The sequence below is a fragment of the Mirounga angustirostris genome, unplaced genomic scaffold, assembly GCF_029215605.1.
Source record: "Mirounga angustirostris isolate CCGP_5_RB_7025 unplaced genomic scaffold, mMirAng1.0.hap1 SCAF_15, whole genome shotgun sequence".
In the NCBI taxonomy this organism is placed as follows: Eukaryota; Metazoa; Chordata; class Mammalia; order Carnivora; family Phocidae; genus Mirounga; species Mirounga angustirostris.
Window position 1 is genome coordinate 28,772,795 of NW_026991723.1, and position 21,800 is coordinate 28,794,594.

At 40.3% G+C, this 21,800-nt stretch overlaps 1 protein-coding gene across 22 annotated transcripts in view; it reads left to right on the top strand.

The window, feature by feature from the left end:
- AOPEP (aminopeptidase O (putative)) overlaps positions 1–21,800 on the top strand; it is a 354,373-nt gene that overhangs the window by 32,211 nt on the left and 300,362 nt on the right. For 20 of the 22 annotated variants that reach the window (XR_010407860.1, XR_010407861.1, XR_010407862.1 and 17 more), the window contains exons 2-3: positions 3,106–4,041; positions 17,278–17,444. Coding sequence is in view for 10 of the 22 variants with exons in the window: in XM_064579971.1 (XP_064436041.1) it covers positions 3,245–4,041; positions 17,278–17,444 (964 nt within the window). In the remaining 12 variants the exon portion in view is untranslated. The remainder of the gene's footprint in view (positions 1–3,105; positions 4,042–17,277; positions 17,445–21,800) is intronic. The other 2 variants (XR_010407869.1, XM_064579978.1) reach the window with 1 other exon arrangement.

The following is a 21,800-nucleotide window of genomic DNA, read 5'->3' on the forward strand; positions in this document are numbered from 1 at the left end:
ATAGATGGATGTATTGCAGTGTTTGTTTTTGAAGATGGTAGCCCTGGGGGGTGTTTGAAACATTAGGAACAGGATGGAAACATTGAGAGGAAGAAAATGTTGGCAAGAGAAACTTTTTTTTTGTCAAATGCAACAAGATTCCAAATTAGTGGAAGGAGATAGTGTTCGGGGTGTGTGTGGCCGGGGGAGCTCTTTCTTCTTTCTGATGTTTCCTGTCTTGTGAGGGGAGCTTAATTACTGTAACATTGCTGATCACTTTAGTTTTTCTACCTTAAGGGAGGTGGAGTGAGAAGACGAAATTGAGCATGTTCTGCTCCTTTCAGCTCTTCCCTTTTGCTTTTGGGCAGCAATCCTCAACTTGGATAGCTTTTCTCCTTACTTCCCCAGGCCTTAATTCTTGCCTGGGGAGGGTACCCTCTCCTCTGGGAGCTTTGACCTGATCTAGTGTTTCCTGTGACCTTGTGGGTAAATCTATTGAATATGGGGATTCAATTTTCAGGTACCTTTGGTTCCCACACTAAATCATATTGTCCAGTTTAGCCTTCATCAGTAATAATGGTGATATTTTGGTATCCCTCTGCCATATCCTCATCTTACTTTTTGGTATGTTCAGAATTTGGATGGGCAAGAAGAGTGCCATTCATTTGGCCCTTTCAGACCCCAAAAGCTAGGATTCAAGGGGAAAGGAATTAGCTTTGGTGAGAAGGGATATTGTCTCCTTTGAATCAGAAAGGAGAAGGCAGTAGTTGTGAAGAACTACAGATACTTGAGCCATGATGGAGTTTCAGATTCAGAATCATCTCAGTAAAGTAGGAGGCCAAATAATCAACTGAGAATGAGTCAGCAGGCATGGAACTAGAAAGTTAAAAGAGGAAAAGAGTTAGAACTGCAACTATGGGGAGTGTACTCAATCCACCGAAGAGCAAACTGTTGCCAGTTAGGGTGACAAGGTGATATTAACAGGCTTGGTTGTGGATGGGGCTCGAAGGCTGCCTTGTTATCTGCCACCAGTCACAAAGCAGTGGTGAAAACTGCTCTGTAGTATATGTTTGAGTCTTAAATTATATTAAATTTCACAAATAAATGAAAGGATCTATTAGGGTTAGACAATGAATGGTTATATTTATGTTGTTACACAAGCTAGACAGTTCTTCAGACATGGTGTACACAGCCACTAAGTTAACCCTTGTCTCGGCTGATTCAGATTTTCTTCTTGTGTGTGTGTATATATACTCAGGTTTTAAAAAAAATATTAAGTAAGGTTTTTTAAAGAGCCCAATCAACAAAAGACTGCATATTAGCAGCCCCAAACACCAACAGGATGACGTTTTAACATCTGTTGTTTTTCATTACATAGATGGCTTTATTGAAGGTTGTTATTCCTTACACGACAAGTTTAGTTGCTTTCATGCAGAAAAGGAAATACTCTGCCTTCTTCCTTTTGCCCATTGATTCTTCTAGAACCAAGGGGAGTGCCAGCTTCTTTATAATCTCAAAATATTCTTTGCATCCCTCATTTCTCTCAATTCCTATTACTTTTGAAAAATCAGATTGTATATTTCCACATGCAGTTTGGTGAAGGGTGAGAGAATAGGGAGTAAGGAAGGATTTCAGGAGATGATTGCATTTGAACTGAGTGTGGAGAAAGAACAGAATTTGGCAGGTGGCTGTGGGTGCACTCCAGGTATGGCACATGGCTTAGTCCAAAGAGCATGGAGGCCTGGTGTCAGGTCATCTTTAGGGAGCAGAGTGTTGAGCAGGCCCTTTGGCTAGAGGACAAATATGCAAAGGGTGTATGGTCTCTACGACTGGGAAAGTAGCATGAAATCAGATTTTTCCCCCTTAGGGTGGGTAAGATTTTCCTGAGGAAGTAAGGCTGTGGAGATGTAGAAAGTGAAAATTCAGTGGGTTTGATTTCTGGAATGATATTCTAGAAGGAACAGAATTAAGAGTCTAGTAGACAGGCACATAAAATCTGAGAGGAGGTGAGGAGGAGTTAAACAGAATGAAAAGAGAGGGCTCAGTTTTACTTGAAAAGCTGGTGATATTGTTTTGTAGTTGATACAAGAATACCTCCTGATATTTAGAAATACAAAAATTATTTTAAATATATCTACTCTGTCAGAGTTGTTATTCCCCCCCCCCTTTTTCATTTTTGGTAAAAGAATAAAAAATAAAGAACAGCATACACTGAAAGAAATCAGGTACACAACAGGGACTGAAATAATTTCAAATAATTTTTCTTCTAGGTGGATTGCTATTATAAAATAAGAATACATTTTGATTCAGAACTTTTATGAAGAACTTGGGCATTTTATTACAACATCTGTTTCTACATTTTAATTTCTCTTTTCCCTTTTATAGATATTTGCATACTTTTTTTTTTCCAAATGAGAAGACCTTTTTTTTGCCACAAGAAGGCTGTTATCCAAAATGTTAATGGGTTTTCAGCTATTAAGATGTAATGATATACCTTGAGTATTTAACTATAAATTTGAAAAATCTCCATGAACAATCTCAAAGGAATACTTAGAATGCACTCCTGGTAAATTGGCTCATTTTCCTGTAATTTACTGGAAGTGCTGATATGAGAGCAGTCCTAATGTGAAAAGTACATTAATCCCTGGAGTTACATTTTATGTATTAAATTATTACTCTCAAAGAATAAAACGTATGAGGCCATTTAGCCTTCATTCACATTTGTTACTTAGAATCACAGTAGAGAAACAGTCACTTATCGTTGATGCACAAAATTAGAAATGATGCATTTAATATCTTTTAAAACAAGAGGCACAGTGATACTCAGTTATGCTTTTGCATAACAATTGCTCTTTCCCCAAACAAGGACTGTTCTAGTTAAGAGCACGATTCTTCGGGCTTTGTGGAGGCCCCTTTCGTTCCATTGGTAATTGAAATATTTTTAGAAACCCATAATGCAGCTTTCTTTGATGTCAGTCAGAAAGATTAGTCTGCCTTCTAGCCCTGAGCTTCTACCACATTGGGGGATTATTTAAGGAGGTAGTCAGTTTGCTGAAGCAGTGGGTTGTAGGAACACTTAGGGTCTTGTTTGGAATTTTGTCTAATTGTGTTTTTCTTCTTTGCCAGGGGACTGAAAGTTGTGGAACCACAATTTGTGACACCAGGTGTTTTTTTGGTAAGCAGCCACTTATGATTCCGGAAGATTAAGGCAGATAGGAAGCCCCTTCTGAGATTGTAACAAAGCTCTCGAACAACAACCGACACCATGGACATAAAGCTGGACCCTTCCCAGGATGACCTGCCTCTCATGGCCAACACCAGCCACATACTCGTGAAGCACTATGTACTGGATTTAGATGTGGATTTCGAAAGTCAAATCATTGAGGGCACCATAGTGCTTTTCTTTGAGCCTGGGGACAGATTCGAGAAACAGAGTGGTTCCACCAAGGACACCTGCCGATCAGAGTCAAACGAAGCCTGCAGTTTTAGGATGCCTGCACCCTGCCAGAGTCCTGTGACAGATACAAGGACCTTCTCATCTAAAACAGGATATAATGATTTTGCAATCTGTGGTAAAGGTGAAAAAGATACTTCTGGTAAAGATGGTAACCATGACAACCCGGAACAGGCTTCTGGGATTTCTAGCTCAAAGTACCGCTGTGACACAGGGAATCATGGGAGTGAGGATTTTTTGCTAGTGTTGGACTGCTGTGATTTATCCGTGTTGAAGGTAGAGGAGGTGGATGTTGCTGCTGTGCCAGGTATTGACAAATTTACAAGGTCTCCCAAGCTCACAGTTGTTTCTGAGGAGCTCAGGAATCAGATTGTACATGAACTTGTCACTCTGCCTGCAGGGCGTTGGCGGGAGCAGTTAGACTATTATGCTGGCTGCAGCCAGGCTCCTGGCTGTGGGGAGCTCCTGTTTGACACTGACACTTGGAGCTTACAGATCAGGAAGACAGGGGCTCAGACAGCTACTGACTTTCCTCACGCCATAAGGATATGGTACAGCACCAAACCCCAGGGGCGATCTGTTACATGGACCTCAGACCAGAGCGGCAGGTAGGTTATCTGGGCGCTCCACAGCCCCCTGCCCGTTAATCTCACACACTGGGAGATGAGCCTTTGCATGGATGCTCTTCCACAGGGGACGGTCTTGGCAAGGATGCTCCTCTCTATTCTAGTCCCTAGGCCCACAGTGAAGTAGGTGAATTCCCAGGCATGCTCCACTCTTAATAGGATTATTTCCTTAAGTCATGATGAAAAGATTACTTTATTCAGCCCCTGTATTTCGGAGTTAGGAGATTGAAAGGCAAGCCTAATGATTAAATCCCGAGCCTAGCTCTCCGTTGGGATCTCTGCTGGCGACCTCAGTGCTGTAGATGGGAGTGATATGTGTCTCTGAGCAAATACTGTCTCAAAGTTCCTTCATATTCCCCCTGAGGGAATAAACTGCCACCAAGTTGGGTCAGTCTGAAGCCTGGCCAAGGGCTTCCAAATAAAGCCAGCTCTGCTTTGTGACTTTCTTACTGAACCTGTCTTTTGGCAGCCGTGCCTCTCTGGACTCTGTCACTTGTCATATAGTGCAAACCCCCAAACACTGGAAAGGTCTGTTTCTGAGGCGTGTGACATAGCCCTGCCAAGACTGCACACTTGCTCCTTTGGCCGCGATTTTTCCCATTTGACCCCAGGAGACTCCGGGTTTTTAGTGTAGAGAGAAGGGATTGATGAGGCGTTGAGGTGTTCAGGCAGCCGTTTGTGCTTTTCTTCTTGCCCTTCTTCCAACAGTTGTTCAGGGTTCTTAGAATTTGAGAATTTTAAAATCAAACTTCATTGATTCCTCATTATTTTACCTGTTTGTGCTAATGTACTGCAGATCAATACAGTAATTATTGCAGAGTTTGGCTGGAGGAATGCTGATCTCAATGAACTTGTTTTGAGCTCCTTCTTTTATAGCATGACTCCCTTGACAGAAGCGGTGGTCTCGGGAAATTGCTTAGATCTCTTCCCCAACCCACCCCCAAAAACCTTTTAGATTTTTTTTTTTTTAAGCATCACTTCGACTTTGAGCTCTAATTATCCTTTTCCTTACCTCCAGTCTTACTTCTCTGCCCTGGTCTCCTGCCCCACTGAGAATGAGTTCATTTCTTGTCTTATTTCTGTTGGAGTCTGAGGCAGCCTTTGAGAAATTGCAGGGTTGGTGCAAACTTACACCAGTACAAAAGCATACTGATTTATATATAAAATAACTTATTGGATATTCTTGTGAGACCATGAGGGAAAGAAACAGGTGTTCTTATTGTATCTTTAAAGTTTTTTGAAATTATTAAGGGTAAGGTTTTCAATAAGATTTAATTAAATATGGCTTCTGAATACTTAATTTAGGAAATCATAGTTTTTAACACTCCCAGATATTTCATTTCTGAATTAGAATAATGGGGAAGAAGAATCTATTGACAGTAGTTGGAAGAAATACTCATTAATGGCTTCAAAGATGGCTTTCTTCTCAGTGCTCACTACCCAGAAAGAGATTAGACTTGTGAATTACATTATTACATGTCAGGTGTTGAATAGGAATGAGTTACGGATAAATGCTGATTTCCATAAAGAAACCGAAGAGGTGCTAGGGCACATCTTTTTCCTGCAAAGATTGACTTGGCAGATTTACTCGTGATGTCTCCTTTTCTGATAATTCAATAAAATGCATGATGATAGCAGGAGTTTAAACTGTATCCTTGGGAGTTCGTGATTATATGTTAGTAAGTAAATGGCACATATGCAGCCTTACAAGAATAATAAATTTTGTTTTACAGAAGAAATCCTCAAAAGATGTTTTCTCTCCCTTTTGTCTTTTTTTGGGGTAATTTTATTACAATCAAGATCATCTTCCATAAATGGCCACCAACTCTCCCACATGCTTACAAATAAATCTAGGTGTATATTGGTAACTGTTTGGATACTTTAAGGACTTTAAAATGCCTAAGGATCCCAGGTTGCTAGACAGAAAATATTCCTTAGTGATAAGAGCAGATAATAATCATCAGGGTTACAAAGCTTTATGAATATAATTGTGTGAAAATATATAAAATTTTACAATTGTGTGAAAATTATAATTGGGTAGAGCTTATTTTCTCCAAGGCATAGAGTCTACTTTTACTGAAACTTACATTTTATCCTTGAGTGGCAGAATACTATCAGCATACCTACATTCTTAGTCCCGGATACAAAATGTTTTATTCTCATTTTACAACTAGGAGAATTGAATAAAGTTACTGATAGCGCCTTGAAAAAAATCTGTATTTCATTTGTGAAAGGGAGCTACATTTCTTACTTTTGATCTTTACCATGTCCCTTATTGTATGCAAAGATTTCAGTACATTTAAAAAATATATTAGCTTTCAGTGAATTTCTATTTTTAAGCAGTTATTAGACAGAAACTTAAGAAAATCTCTAAATTGATACCTTCCCTTTTGAGTTCTGTCAGTGTCTTCTCCCCTTGTCACCCTCACCCTACCCCATGTTGAAAATAAAACTTAAATTATTTGGTTTGATAATATATAAATAAGAGATCAAAGGATCCCGGGATGGAATGCAAATTGTGACAAAACAATCAAATTATATTAAAAATGTATGAAGCAACCTCACTGAAGGGGCTTGGGGGCAAAGGTGCTGACCTAAGTCACTTTGGAAATGAGTGGAGTTTGTAAGACTAAAGGCAAAAGGAGCTATGCCTAAATACTGTGCTGTAGTTGATAAAGTTATTTCCTATGGGCGTACCAGTTAACAATTCTGGTACCACCATATGTGTATACTGGAATTGAGCAATTAAGTAAATTAAGTAAATCTGGGAGCCAGGTTTCTCACTGTTGAAGTGGGAGGTTACAGATGAGCAAGAGGAATAGGCTAGAATGATCTCTGTGGTGTAATAGATTAGAACTGGAGACATCACTATAAACTCATGTTTAATGTTTAGTTTAAGATGGATGCAGATGGTTGCATTATAGAAATAATTATAAATAGGTGTTTTCCAAGGATTAGCACGCACACGTAAATTTCCTTGCTTGCCATATGGGAGGGTCTAGAAGCACAGTGCCTGGGTCTTGGTTTCTAATACCACTCTCCAATAATGAAGCCAGGGCTTCTTGGAGGAACGGCTAAGACTGTAGGAAATAATACAAGATGAGCCTGGAGCATCTTGTAGTGCCAGAAAATAAGGAAGTGCTCAAACAGCAGCAATAGTAGCCCACAATTGAGGGTATATGCCCAAGGTCCAAGGAGCCATTGGAAAGAATTCCTAATGACCAAAGCTGAGCAACAATATAAAATAGTTTTGGATGATGACCTGAAGTATAAAATAAGTATTCATGAGTTCACATTAATATAAAGAAATATTTGAATAAATAAACAAATAGAGAATAGACATATCTAAGGTACAGAAGTTGTCCAAGTTATGTAGATACTCCATCCTCAAGGAGGTGGAACATAACTCTGCTCCTTATTAAGTATGGGCTAAGAAATAAGAGTGACTTTACATCGTAGAAACCTGACAAACATGACCTCAGTGAGGAGATCAAGGTTAACATCAAAGTGAGGAGTCATGTTGATATAGTGTATATCCTTGGTATGATGTGATGAAATGACATCTTTGTGATTGTCCTCCCCCAAACCCATAACCCCAGTCTAACCAAGAGAAAAACATCAGATAAATCCCAGTTGAGGGACATTCAGCAACATACCTGACCAGTACTCCTCAAAACTCTCAATGTTGGGGCACCTGGGTGGCTCAGAGGGTTAAGCCCTCTGCCTTCGGCTCAGGTAGTGATCCCAGAGTCCTCGGATTGAGCACCACGTCGGGCTCTCTGCTCAGTGGGGAGTCTGCTTCTCTCTCTGCCCCTCCCCTTGCTCATGTGCTCTCTCTCACATAAATAAATAAAATCTTAAAAAAAAAAACCTCTCAGGGTCAACATAAGCAAAGAAAGTATTAAGAAACGGCTTCACATTCAAGAGAAGCCTAAGGAGACATGATGATTAAAAGGAATGTAGTATCCTGGAGCAGAAAAAGGACATTAGGGAGAACCAAGGAAATCTGAATAAATACAGACTTTAATAATGTATCAATACTGGTTTATCAGTTGTGACAAATACACTAATATAAGATGTTAATAACAGTGCGTATGGGGTAAATGGGAAATCTGTGTATTATCTTTGCACTTAAGAGTAAACCTAACTGAAACAAATAAGACATTATATGTTAATTAAAAAAAAGTAAATCTAAGCCTGACCAAAAGTAATGTTTATTAAAAAAATAAACTTCAAATCTGGAAAGCAGTCACCATCTTTCTACCTTGAAATCTCTTACAAAAGTAAGGACTGCCTTCCCGTTTTTATCAAGTGGCAATGTTTTCTGGAGAACTGAAAATGTATTTGAAGTTATAAAAGAGTATTCCAATAATTGTCAGTAATTTCTTTTCCCCCCGTTACTATTCTAGTTCTAAAATGAAGTGCCTGATCGTTATAAAAGCTACATTTTCCTACTGGGGCTTAGTCATTGTGGGATTTTGAAAGTTCTTGAACTGAAATGTTCTTTCTGGCCACTGTCATGTAGATACTGGATTAGAGATGACATTTAAAAAGGACCACCTAAACAGACACATATATGATAGTCTGATACAACATGCTTCTTGGAAAGCCTGTTTACTTCATGTAGTGTGATTTTTTTCTGCCCTCTAAAAATATTTTGAAGAACTTTGAGAACAGGGACAGAGTCAAGAATGTATTAAGGTTGTTGCTAAGCTGGGAAGAAAGGGGACTTGATATCTTTTTGGTTCTAGATCTTCAGTATACTTAAGAAAAAAACTTTTAGAAATGGAAATCTTTAATTCAAAATTTATGTACTTTTCTATTCCACTGAATAAAATGTTATTTAAAACTAAAAGCATTCTCTCTGGTAACCCGTTCCCTTTTCCCTTAGGATCATTATAATAGTTGTGGAACTGGCCAAGTGGTCTAGGGAACCCGGGCTTAAGCTAATGACATCACCGAACATGAGTTGAATGGAGTGGAAATTCAGTTAAATATAGGAAATTCATTTTTAAAACTCCACTTACTTGGATCGTCATTAAAGATAAGGAAACTGGCTAAGAAAATACATTATAATTTAAAGTAATATTAAAAATTTTAAGTTCCTTAAATCAGTATGATGTTGTTTTAGACAAGACCAGGATGAAGTTGGCAAAATACTAAAGAGAATGATTTTTCTCTATTATGTTTATTACTTAGCTGTTGGACCAAGGAAGGTGTAGACTTTTGGAGTATTTTTAGTTTGACATCAAAACCAGATGTTAAAACATGGTTTTTTTCTTCCCCCATGAAAATAGTTTCATTGCTTAATATCTCGCTATAAAGGAAAGTTTGAAAAGAATGAGCAGAAGATCTTTGGGAAGATTTCAGGTCTAAAAGGAACATTTCTACAGTTAATCCATTTTTTTCTTTCCTGCTTCAAGAAACCAATACAAAATTTATGAGAACTGAAGTGGAAGTACACATTAATGCTATAATATCATTGTAAGATTACAGGAGAAATTGATAATCCCAAACTTGAAAATGTTTAGAAGGGTTCTATTTTAGCCTTTCTCCCCTTGATTCTAGGTCTACCTCTATTTACCAGAATCCCAGATAAGTCACAGGAGAAAAGGCAATGATGGACTGTCTTAATTTACACAAGTAACCCAAATGACTAACCAACCAAATAGAAAAACCCTGAATAACCAAACATCAGTAGAAAATAACAAATCACAATGACCTAACCAAAGAGCATAGTGTGTTGGAAAGAACCTGGAAAGTGAGAGCCAGGAGACCAGAATACTCGTCTGAGCTGTGCTGCCCATTAGCTGTGTGACTTCAGATAAGGCCTTTTACATCTCTGGGGCTTAATTTTCTCGTGTGTTAAAAAGAGATTTCATCTTAAGATCTCCAGATGAGACTTCCAAATGAGAAATACTGTCTTTGCCTTTATAAACAGCTTGCCTGTTTTGCACCCAAAGCACTTGTGCTGAAAAAAAGTGGTGAATTTCTGACTCAAAGCCACTTCCATTCAGTCCAGTTCATTTTGTTCACAAAATCTGAGTCCAAGCAGCATTCTCCTTGCACCTGCCATATGTCCAGTATGATTTGGGGATCCCAGTTTTGGTAATTGTGCCATGAAGGAGAATATAATAAGGAAGGTCTGTGTGTAGAGTTGCGGAGAGAGAGTGAGTCATAGTTGACATTTCCTACTTTAGTAGTCTGCCTCTTGGTTTTTGTGGCAAAGAAAGCAAGAGGGTTGCTTGCTTGTAACTTGGGTTTAATGAGAACATGGAGTCTTACAAAAGATCAGGTGCAGGAAGGAGAAGAGATGTTAAGGAATTGGAGGAGGCCTGAAGACTTTGTAACCCAGGCAAGTTTTCTAAAAGAATCGGACTCACAGAAATGTCACATCTGTGGCCTCCTGGCCTCCAGTGACCAGATCAGTACTTCATTGTGGGAAAACATCCCAACAAGCCACACCCATGGCAACTCTGGGCTCATCTCATCACCTCCTGCCTGCTTCTCCTAAGGCAGCCCTCTCCCCAGTCACTGAATGGTGGTACCAAGTCTCTGAAAATGGGTGATTTTATGGAAAGTGGTGGAACATCAAACATTTTTTAAATTAAGAATAACCCCCTTTTCACACTGACTGCAAAAAGACAAATGCATGTAGTTGTCAACTGAAGAGAAATAAAATATATTTTTGAATCAATCCCCTACAAGTTTTCTTTATGGATGGCTCCTTAAGAAAATGAGCAAGCATGTGAATGTTCACCGACCTCTTACCTTGGAAGGTGTATGTCTTAGTCCATTTGGGCTATGATGACAAAATACCACAAATTTATTTCTTACTGTTCCTGGAGGCTGGAAGTCCAAGATCAGGGTGCCAGCATGGTCAGGCTCTGATGAAAGCCCTCTTCTGGGTTGCAGATTGCTGCTGACTTTTGGCTGTGTCCTCACATGAGGGAAGGGGCTAAGGAGCTCTGTTGGGCTTCTTTTATAAGGGCATCAATCTCATTCATAAGATCCTCATCCTCATGTGACCTAAGCACCTCCCAGAGGGCCTACCTCCTAATCCCAACAGTCAAATCGGCATTAGGATTTCAATATAGGAATTTGAGGGGGACACATTCAGACCATAGCAGCATAGTTAGTGTGTCTCGTCCTTGTTTAATCACTGCACGAACACAAACATGTATCAAGCTGAGGTAGTAGCTATTCTGACAAGTTCTTCCTCAGTTTAGAAGTTCTTTAATGGCAGCAAGTCATGAGTCTGCTCTCACGCTGTCTTTCCATTTTCTTTCTGATTTTTCAGTGTCCTCCCCACCCCCACAACTCCTATGTAGTTTAACTGAGCTCCCCAGGGAGCCTTTCATTGGGTGGCTTATCCCAGGGCATGTGGGATGAGCCCTGGTATGAGAGAGTTTTCCTCTGTGTGCTGGAAGGAATTATTGAGTCTGGAAATAATGAAGTTATGAGCATTGGAGGCTGGCGCCTGCACATCTGTCCCATAAGCGTTTTAGCAACATGGCCGAGGTGCAAGGCTGTGCATGTTGAATAAACACAGCTGCATTTACTTCAGTGATTACACATCCAGATAGCTGCAGAGCGTATTTATAAATGCGCATAGATTTTCCTCCCCTCTTGGGCCACAGGGTGTGGGGACAGGAAATCAGCTCTCTGTAGTTCTCATTTGTAGGTGTGTATGATGGGAGCCATCTTGATTCTTGAATCACCATGTGGGGAGTATGATTTTTATGACTCAGTGAAGTCCCTACATTCACCCATTCCCCACTTTTTTGTCAGATGCCTCAAATTCCACCACTAGAGTTTTATCCAGAGGTTAAGTTTTCATCTCTGTTAAAAATATAGTCACTTGGGATGCCTGGGTGGCTCAGTTGGTCGAGCGTCTGCCTTCGGCTCAGATCATGATCCCGGGGTCCTGGGATCGAGTCCCGTATCGGGCTCCTTGCTCAGCGAGGAGTCTGCTTCTCCCTCTGCCTGCTGTTCCCCCTGCTTGTGCTCTCTCTCTCTCACAAATAAATAAAACATATGTAGTCACTTAACTTTACACGAGGTTGTGTGACATGCATAAGGATATCAGGTTGTAAAAGCTCCAAAGGCCATTGCTTATGAAGTCATTGGTGCTTGGTGTAGGCTTGTTGGGAAGGAAGGAGGGAGGCTGCAACTGAGAAAGGGGAAAAGGCCAAGAAAGGAGTAGGCTGGGAGCAGGAAGATAATCTGCGTTTTCAAGAAATTTTGCCTAGGTGATTATTTTCCTATTTGTGAAAACATTCCAGTGAGAAAACGATTGAGTCTTGTATCAGGCGTGGCTATATTTATAGATGGGGCTGTTAACACTTTCAGAGTTACAGCTCTGGAGACCAGAGGGAAGTGTGGTGTCTCTCCCATTCCGATGGGGGCCCCCAGATGTGGGGCGTCCCTATCGGGTGGGGACTGGCGGCACAGGTGGTGCAGAATTCTCTGGAGGCAGAACAAAGGAGCAAGAAGTTTATTGAATACACTACAAGGGTGAGGCGGCAGGCAGGACCGCAAAAGAGAGACTGTCTGCCAGTGGTGGGTGGGGCTGGACTTAAAGGGGGAAGGTGAGGAGGTATGGGGATGTATGGAATTTTCCGTTTTTTGATACCTGTGCCTGGTTGTAAGTAGCCCATTGGTTTGTTAGGGCTTATGGATATTTTGAGGTGGGTGGCCTGATGGGCCCGTTTGTATTCAGCCAGGTGGTCACTCTGGGCTCTTTTGCCTTGCTCTACATTCCATTGCTCCAGCCTCTACAGAAAGCAAGAAAGAACACACATAGATTTTAGCAGCAAGGATGCCCAGCGGCGTAAAGAGGAGGTCGCAGAAGAGAATTGTGAGGACAGTAGGGGGCTGGGAGGCGAGAACTTCTTGGGGGCATGGCCAGGTAACTAATCCCCATGGTGCGAGAATTCATGTGCCCAGGGACAGTCTGGTAGAAAGAGCCTTTGAGAGGATGCCAGGGGGGGTCAGGACAGAACTCTAGAACGGAATATCTAGAACTAGACCACTCAGAGGGGAAAAAATCCAGAATGGGAGAGGAAAGGATGGTGATAACATGCTTTTTAAATATCTAGCCAATGGGAGGATTTCCTCCCACACACACTCCCTGATTTGTGGGTGGTACCCAGACTCAAATCTGCGGGCAGCATCAATACTCAGTTCATAAACCCATCATTCCTCAATTTTCTGTGATCGGTCCAGTTTCAGACACTCAGTCCCATTGCCGAACACTATACTCTTTGTACTTTAGAAAAGAATGATCTCTGTGTCCATACAATGTCCTCTGTCATAGGGTGTGCAAAGCCCTGTATGCGCAAATTAAATAGGGACTCTCCTTTTCCCTTGTCCCTTCCTGTGATCCTGCTTGTCATCTTGACTTTCCTATTTAATTGCTTCACAATCCATCTTATCACCTGAGCCAGAAACCTGAGAAAATTGTTATCTATTGCTGCATACAAATCACCCCAAACTTAATAGCTTAAAAGAACAAACATTTATTATCTCACACGGTTTCTGAGGGTTAAGAATCCAGGAACAGCTTAACTGGGTGGTTCTGGCTCAGGATCTCCTACAAGGTTGCAGTCAGCTATCTGTCAGGGCCACAGGCATCTCAAGGCTTGACCGCAGCTGGAAGATTCTCTTCCAAATGCATTTGCGTGGTTGTCGACAGGCTCAGGTCCTCACTGACTGTGGGCCAGAGGTCTCTCTTTCTAGCACATGGGCCCCTCCGTAGCCTATTTGAGTACTGTCTTGACATGGCAGCTGGATTCCCCCCAGAGCAAGTGACAGAAGAACCCCTAAAATGAAAGGCACAGATTTTTAAATTCTCTGTTCTCAGAAGCGACAGCTGTTCTGCCATATCCTATTGGTCACACAGACCAACCCTGGTACAATGTGCGAGGGTACTCCATAAGGATATGAATACCAGGAGGCAGGGGGCATTGGGGGCCAACTTAGAGGCCAGCTGCTTCAGAGAGGCTTTCCTTCTCCCTCTCCTTCAGCAACGCACTAAGTCCATCTGATTCTTCCTCTGCTGTGTTTCTCAGATATGATCTCATCTTAAATCTGATTGTGGAGGTGTGGAGGCTGATGGGAGAAGCCTTGGTGACCACATACTTAAGGGCACAGGCCGAATGCAACTTTATATATAGGGAGAAGGAGAGCAAACCTGTTGGCAAGCCAGTCTTTCAGGGAGGATTCATTCCCTCTGCAGGGAAGGGGAAGATCTGTAACAACAGAGTCACCCTACAGAAACCAGGTGCTGAGCACAACAGCAAGAGAGCACAGGTGCTTTCAGACTTGACCAATTGGGGAAATGTTGGGGTTCAGAGCCAACGGCCAAGAAAGAATTCTGGAGACCTCTTTGGTGCAAAAAGGTGGTTTGATTAAAGTACGGGTACAGGGAGCATCTGGGTGGCGCGGTTGGTTAAGTGTCCGACTCTTGGTTTAGCCCAGGTCTGATTTCAGGGTCATGGGATCAAGCCCTGCGTCAGGGCTCAGTGTGGAGTCTGCTTGAGTTTCTCTCCCTCTCCCCACCCTCAAATAAATAAATTAATTTAAAAAATAAATACAGCACAACAAGACCCTGGGCAGAAAGGGCTGCACTTGGGTAGTGAGGAATGGCTGATTATATACTTGGAGTTGGGGTAATTAAAGACAAAGGGAAGTTTCCAAAAGGACTTTCATATGCTAGAGAAGACTCACAGGATCCTGGAGGCCTAGCTATTGTCAAGCTAAGGTTGCTTTTCCCTCTAGCAAAGCATTAACATTAAGACCCTTGGGAGTTTCTGGAGGAATGTCATTCTCTGCCTGTCTCAAGTATTTGTCAATGGGCTGCAGGTTATAAGGACATTTAATTTTATCTACATTTCCTTCTGTCTTTGTACCCCACATCACTGGGACTTAAGACCATGATATGAGGTCAGCTCCCCTTTTTGCCTGAGGTAGAGAAAGTCTTAGGAAATCTCTCTAGGCAAGCGTCTGCAACTTCCTTGTAAGTCTCACAAATAGTTTAACTCCACGAGTCTACTTAGAAGTGGCTACTTAGATTGGAAGTAGAGCTCTTGAACTGAGAAAAGTTGGGGGATCCATTCTGCTTCAGTGAGAAAGACAGCCTCGATTCTCAGTATCTGCCATTGTCAGAGGAAGCAGGAGTTACACCTGCCATTTGGCCAGTGGGAATACACCCTGTTTCCACTGATGATACTTTTCCTCCTTGAGATCCTTGTCTAAGATGGGCATTTGGGGATAAAGCAAAACACTTAATAGAATTTTCAGAAGTAGGCATACCTTAATTACTTGAGCTGCGACAGCACCCCTCCCATCATGCACCCACCACTAGCAGCCCCACCTGGGAGGAATCAACCCTAGTAGTCTTCCTCATTAGGTTCTTCAACAGCCTGAGGCTGCACGGTTAACTAAGATTAATTCAGTTGACCAAGGGCCCCAGGGGACTAAGGTGGGAGTTGGGAACTCATTGGTGGGAGATTCTGGGTCTTCTATGAAAATTTACTTTTGTTCTTAGATTTATAATCTTGGGATCAGAATGATAGGTTTATGGCCCAGGATAGAGGTCAGCTCTCTGTCTCCCATCTGCATTTGACATGTGACTCACAGAGGTCAAGTCATTTAAAAAGTTGGCCAGGACTACAGTCTCCTGAATCTCTAATCTTTCCCTGCCCTGTATTAGACCTGCGAGTTATCATAGCATATACAGTGCTAGGATAGGTAGACTGCAACAGCTTGTTTGCTCTGAGGTCCAATTTCTGCTCTTGTTGTGATCTCTGGATGGCAAGGAACCTCATTTCCCAGGCTCCCCTGTCTTCTGCTTCCTACTAAGTTTGGCCCATGTAGTGCAGTGGGGGAAAATTTGAGAGCAAGAGTTGGTGAGAAACAAGGTATTTCTTTCCGCCTCCCTATTTCCCTTGGCATCTCCAGCAGTGACTTTGTCTTCTCTGGTCCCAGCGCCCATTGGACAGTCCCCACCGTGACTCTGGCTTCTGCTACTTACCCTTGGGCTGATCTCTGGGTTGGATCCCTGGGTTGCCTCACTTTCCCCCGTTTGGCTTCTCAGCTCTTCTATCACTTGGATCGCCAGCCCCCTAAATCACCTGTTTGTTAAAATCCAGACTGGTGTGTCTTTTCCTTACTGGGCCCTGACGGAGTAGGACCAGCATTCTGTGTGTTCCTGCACGTTTTAGGAACACAATAAATGTTCAGTCATAACGATGCTAATGAAAAAGGAAAACCAGTTTACCCAAGAGAGTTAGTGCTGTGCTCTATTCATTTACTCTATAAATCAAGCTGATTAAAACTACATCATATTTGTCATAATTCCTAAAAAGCAAAAAGTGGAGACATTTTCTTAAGACATCTTCCTGAGGGTCACCCTTGTGCCTTCAACTCTATGGTGTCAAAAGAATGGGTTCTTTTGATCTCATAGATCTTTACTGTCGCTGTCCTCTGACTTAATCACGGAAAGGATCATTCTCGGTATGGGTGGGTTTGTAATTTTTAATTGTAGCAGAACGAGCCCTAACGTCATACCATTTGGTTTCCTACACTCGGTTTGTAATGACTCTACACTTGGCCTTCCCATCACAAGCCCGGTTGTTGTGACCTACAGTCCTGTTTATATGCCCAACCCCTGTTCTTGGCCTCCAAGAACACAAGGTTTCCCACAAGGGTTCCATTTGAGATGGTAGTTTCCAGGATTGGGGGTATTTGTCCGCCAGCAACTGGATTTGAGACCACCAGCTTGTTTTTCCAAGCATTAATATATCTCCAAACATATTTTCTTTTCCAGAATGTTTTCCAAAAGGTTTGTAAGAATGTCTCTCAAACTTCTTTTCTTTTGAAGGTGTAAGAGCCTAAGGGGAGGGGCAAGGGTAGTATAAATTTTAAATTGGCAGACTAGTATTTAAAGCTTTATCCAAAAAAATATTTTTCCCTTTAAAAAAAAAACCTCTCTTTACATATTTAAGTAATTCATTTGGGAGAAATTACTACTCGACTATTCACATAGCCAGCCCTTGGCAGTTTCGGTTCAAAATGCTTTGAAACCAGTCAACTACAAAGCCTCAAATGTTTTCTCTGTGAAAGCTCAACTTAACCTTCACTACCATGGTGGTGAGAAAAGTGACAACTCATTTAAAGATTCCCCCCTTTTGTTTCTTTGTCTTTCTTATGCAGGCCATGTGTTTATACTATGGGATCTCCCATAAACAACAGGGCCCTTTTTCCATGCCAGGAGCCACCCGTTGCCATGTCAACATGGCAGGCTACAGTTCGAGCAGCTGCATCTTTTGTTGTTTTAATGAGTGGGGAAAATTCTGCCAAGCCAACACAGCTTCGGGAAGGTACTGTACATGTGTTCCTGTGCTTCTTTCTGTAGTGCACACATGCTGGACCCAGGGATCCAGTACGCAATGTTTTTCTCAACTTTAAAGAGCTCCTTTATGAGTTGGGTTGGAATGAACATACTAAAAACATTTTGCCAGAGAAAATAGCAGGGGATGGGGAGGGGCACTTGGGAGTCGGGACATGGGATGGGGGGCTCTTCATGCCAGAGTTATCAATTCCTAGATTATTTTGGGAGTTGCTTTCACCTGGTGGTTTGTGGGCCTTAAGTGGGTGGTCCTGGTTGAAGACTTTTGGGCAGGCAAGTGTGTCATGGAAACACCATTCATTACAGTTAACTTGTCTGTAGTTCAGTAAGGTTATTCATTATCCCAGGCAATAGAGTTCCTTCCTGTTGGCTGGCCCCCTGGAGTTGTCCTGCTAAGGCATCTGTTCTGCACACTGTTTGCCCATTTGGCTCTGAACCAAAGGTGTGTAAGAAAGATGGAAGGCAAGTGCTAATGCATCAAGGTTTTGTCTGCGAATCACTTGCTTATTGCAATAATTAACTTTTTCAGTCGAGATCCAGAGCGTGTTAACTCCAGGTAAAATTTTTCTAATTGTGTTATTTCTTCATTTAAAATATTGTGTCTCCTCCCATGTACTTATTATAGAAACTCTTTTAACATTTATAGAAAAGCAAAAGTAATAAAAAATAATTTTAGAGAAAATGGTTGCTAACATTTTGCTTCATTTCCCTCCATTATTTAAAATCTGTATGTATACTACATGTTATCATTTCAAAACGGTCATCCTAGCATATAACAGTTTTATATTCCACTTATTTCACTTGAATAGATCTTGAATGTTTTCCAGGTCACTATGTATTTTTCAAAAATATGATTTTATTGTCTGCATAATAATTTTCTTGTATGGGCATATCAGATTTTATGTAATGTTTCCATATTATTAGACATTTTTATTGTTTCCAGGGTTTTTTTTTTTTCTTATTATATTGTATTGAACTCCTGAGGAGATAGTTTGTATAAAATGAGAATTATTGAGTCAAAGGTTTTGAACATGTTTGTACATTTTTCAAGTTCTTTTCCAGAAAGGTACCAATTTACACTCCCATGAGTAGCTATGAGGGTCCCAGTTACCGAGAGCATCACCTGTCTGTTCAGCAAGAGAAGGTCTCTCTTTAATTGGATTATTTCAATTATCAATGAAGTTCCACTTGTCCTCCGACGTTTCTTAACCATTGTCATTAACTCTTTACTTCTTTTGCCCATTTTTATTCTGAGGCCTTAGTGAGGCTTTCAAAAGTTTGTTTCATCTTTTAATTTGAATGGCTCTTAAAAAAAATAAAGATATTGGAGCTTCCAGGGTGCTAAATGTGAAGATGCTGGAAGAAAGCATGGAAGCTCCGAGCACCTCCCCACATACCTTCTCCTATGCATCTCTTCCCTCTCGCTGTTCCTGAGTTGACTGTCCACTCTTCATCAAAGGCAGCAGAAAAGTGCACTGGCAAATGGTTTCTTCTGGTCTTCGTTTCCTTCTGGGGGCTCCTCTTGTCACAGACTTAACATTAAGTAAATCTGTAACCTAGTTTCCTACATAAAAGAATAAAATAAAATAAAGATATTAATCTCTTATGATGTTTGTGAAAAGTATTGTACCCAGTTTATAGTATGCCTTTTAATTTCATATAATGTTTTTGATTTATAGGAGATTTTAATTTTTATGTAGTGAAACCTGTCAAGTTTCTCTTAGAAAGTTTTTTGCTGTTCTGAGATTCACCTGTTTTGTTCTAATATTTTTAAGTTTCAGTTTAATTTTTGTAATATAACTCTCTAATCTCTTGGCAGTTTATTTGGTCAGGGTTGTGAAATGAGAACTAAACTTTTTTTTTTCCCAAATAGGAAACCATTTGCTCCGAGATCATTTATTAGATCTTTGCTAACTTGTAAAATCTCCTTTTTTTAAATTAAGTTTTTTATTTTAATTCCAGTATGGTTAGCATACACTGTTACATTAGTTTCAGGTGTACAATCTAGTGATTCGGCAATTCTATACATTACTCAGCGCTCATCATGATAAGCATACTCTTTTGATTTGTGATTTCTCCTTTATTAGAAACTAGATTTATTCATGTACTGGAGTCTTCAGTGAGTGTTAACTTGATTCTCCAAGTCAAGACAAAACAAAACAAATAATACATTTAAAAATGTTTTTAAAAAATGGGTCACAAATACATGGCTTCTTTACAAATGAGCAAAGGACAAGAAAATTGCAAGAAAGTCTTCTTTTTGCTCCTAATTTCCAGCTACTCAGGAACTGCCCCCTAAGGCAATCAAGGTGACCAATTTCTTTTGTGTATAGTATAGTTTTTCCTTTTTTGTTGCACAAATCATAGCATGCTATACACACTGTTTTTGTATTTTGCTTTCTCCTTTAGAATAAATTTATCTTATAGCTAATTTCATATCTGAACATAATAAAGAGCTTCCTCATTATTTTTATGACTACAGAGTATTCCATAAATGGCTGTTTCACAATTTAGTTAACTGATAGCTCTTGACTTGGGTCTAAATCAAATAATAAACTTAATGGGCATTTACTTCTCTCATCTTCCCTCACTCACATTCCCCAGTTTTAATTAATACAGTTTGTAGCTTGGGACTGATATTATCTTTATACTTTGTTTTTGTCTTATATCTTCTCTTCTAGGAATTACAATTCCTGTTTTATATTTTTGTTCAGTTTCAAAACATATTTGTAGTAAGTATTTAGACTTTCTTTATTTTTGAGCCCTTAAGTTTGAATCATCTCTCAGCTGGGAAATGGCTTATATATATATATATATATTATTTTATATATATGTATTTTTAGGGGGGGAAGGGGCAGAGGGAAAGGGGGAGAGAGAATTCCAAGTAGCCTCCATGCCCAGCATGGAGCCCAGCATGGGGTTTGATCTCACAAGTCTGAGATCATGACCTGAGCCAATATCAAGAGTTAGACCCTCAACCGACTGAGCCATCAAGGTGCCCCAGTATTTTTTTTCTGGAAGGGTGGATATGTGGTATATTTTCTGAGCCCTCCCATATTTAGGTTGGTTTTTTGTTATATTCAGTTATGAACAATCCTTGGCTAGGTATAAAATTCTTAAGACTTTTTTTCCCTCTTAAATTGACTGTAAACATTTTCATTATCATCCCTTAGAATTTCTGAGGAGAAATCTGGTATTTTTTTTTTTTTATTCTCTGAAAGTAGTCTGATTTTCCTGCCTAGAGACTCGTAGAATTTTTTTTAATTATGTAATTCAAAACTTCCTAGAACATAGCTAGTTGTGGGTACCATTTTTTAAAAATCAACTTTATTGAAGTATAACTTACATATAATAAAATGCACACAGTTTAAGTCTTGCTCATGAGGTTTGACAAATATATACACGTATGTAATTAATCAGCATCCCAATGAAGATGTAGACTATGTTTGGTACCCTGGAAATTCCCTGTGCCTCTGCCATCTGTCCCCTAACCCCATATTAGTCAACCACTGATCTGAATTCTGTATCTGTAGTCTACTTTTACCTCTCCTGTGGATTCATATAAATGGAGTTATTCTGTGTGTACTTTTTTGTGTCAGCCTTCTTTGGCTCTACATGTTTGTGACATGCATCCATATTGTTATAGGTGGCAATAGTTTATTCTCTTTTAAAGAAATTGATGGGGGCATCTAGCTGGCTCAGCATGTGACTCTGATTTCAGGGTTTTAAGTGTAAGCCCCATGTTGGGGTAGAGTTTACTTAAATTTTTTTTTTAATAAAGAAATTGATGAATAGTCACCAATTATATGAGTAAACTGCAGTTTTTGTTTTGTTTTGTTTTGTTTGTTTTTTTAAATTTGCTCACCTCCTGAGAGACATTTGAATTGTTTTTGGCCATCACAAAAAAATATGCTGTGGATATTCATGTATAAGCCTTTTTGTGGATATAGATTTTCATTTCTCTTGGGTAAAAACCCAACAGTGCAATTGCTGGATCATATATGTATATTTTAGCTTTGTAAGTATCTGCCAAACTAGTTTCAAAGGGACTGAATCATTTTATATTCCACTAGCAATGTAGGAGAGTCTAGCTGCTGTGCATCCTTGCAAACACTTGGTGTTGTCAGTCCTTTTAATTTCAGCCCTCCAGCTGGGTGTAAAATACTGTCTCCTTGTGGTTTTAGTTTGCATTTCTCTGATGACTAGTGATGGTGAGCAACTTTTCATGTACTTACTGTACATTCTTATATCTTCCTTTAAAAAACATCTCTTCAAGTCACTTACTCATTTACTTAATGTGGGTTTTTAGGTTGTTTTATTATTGGAT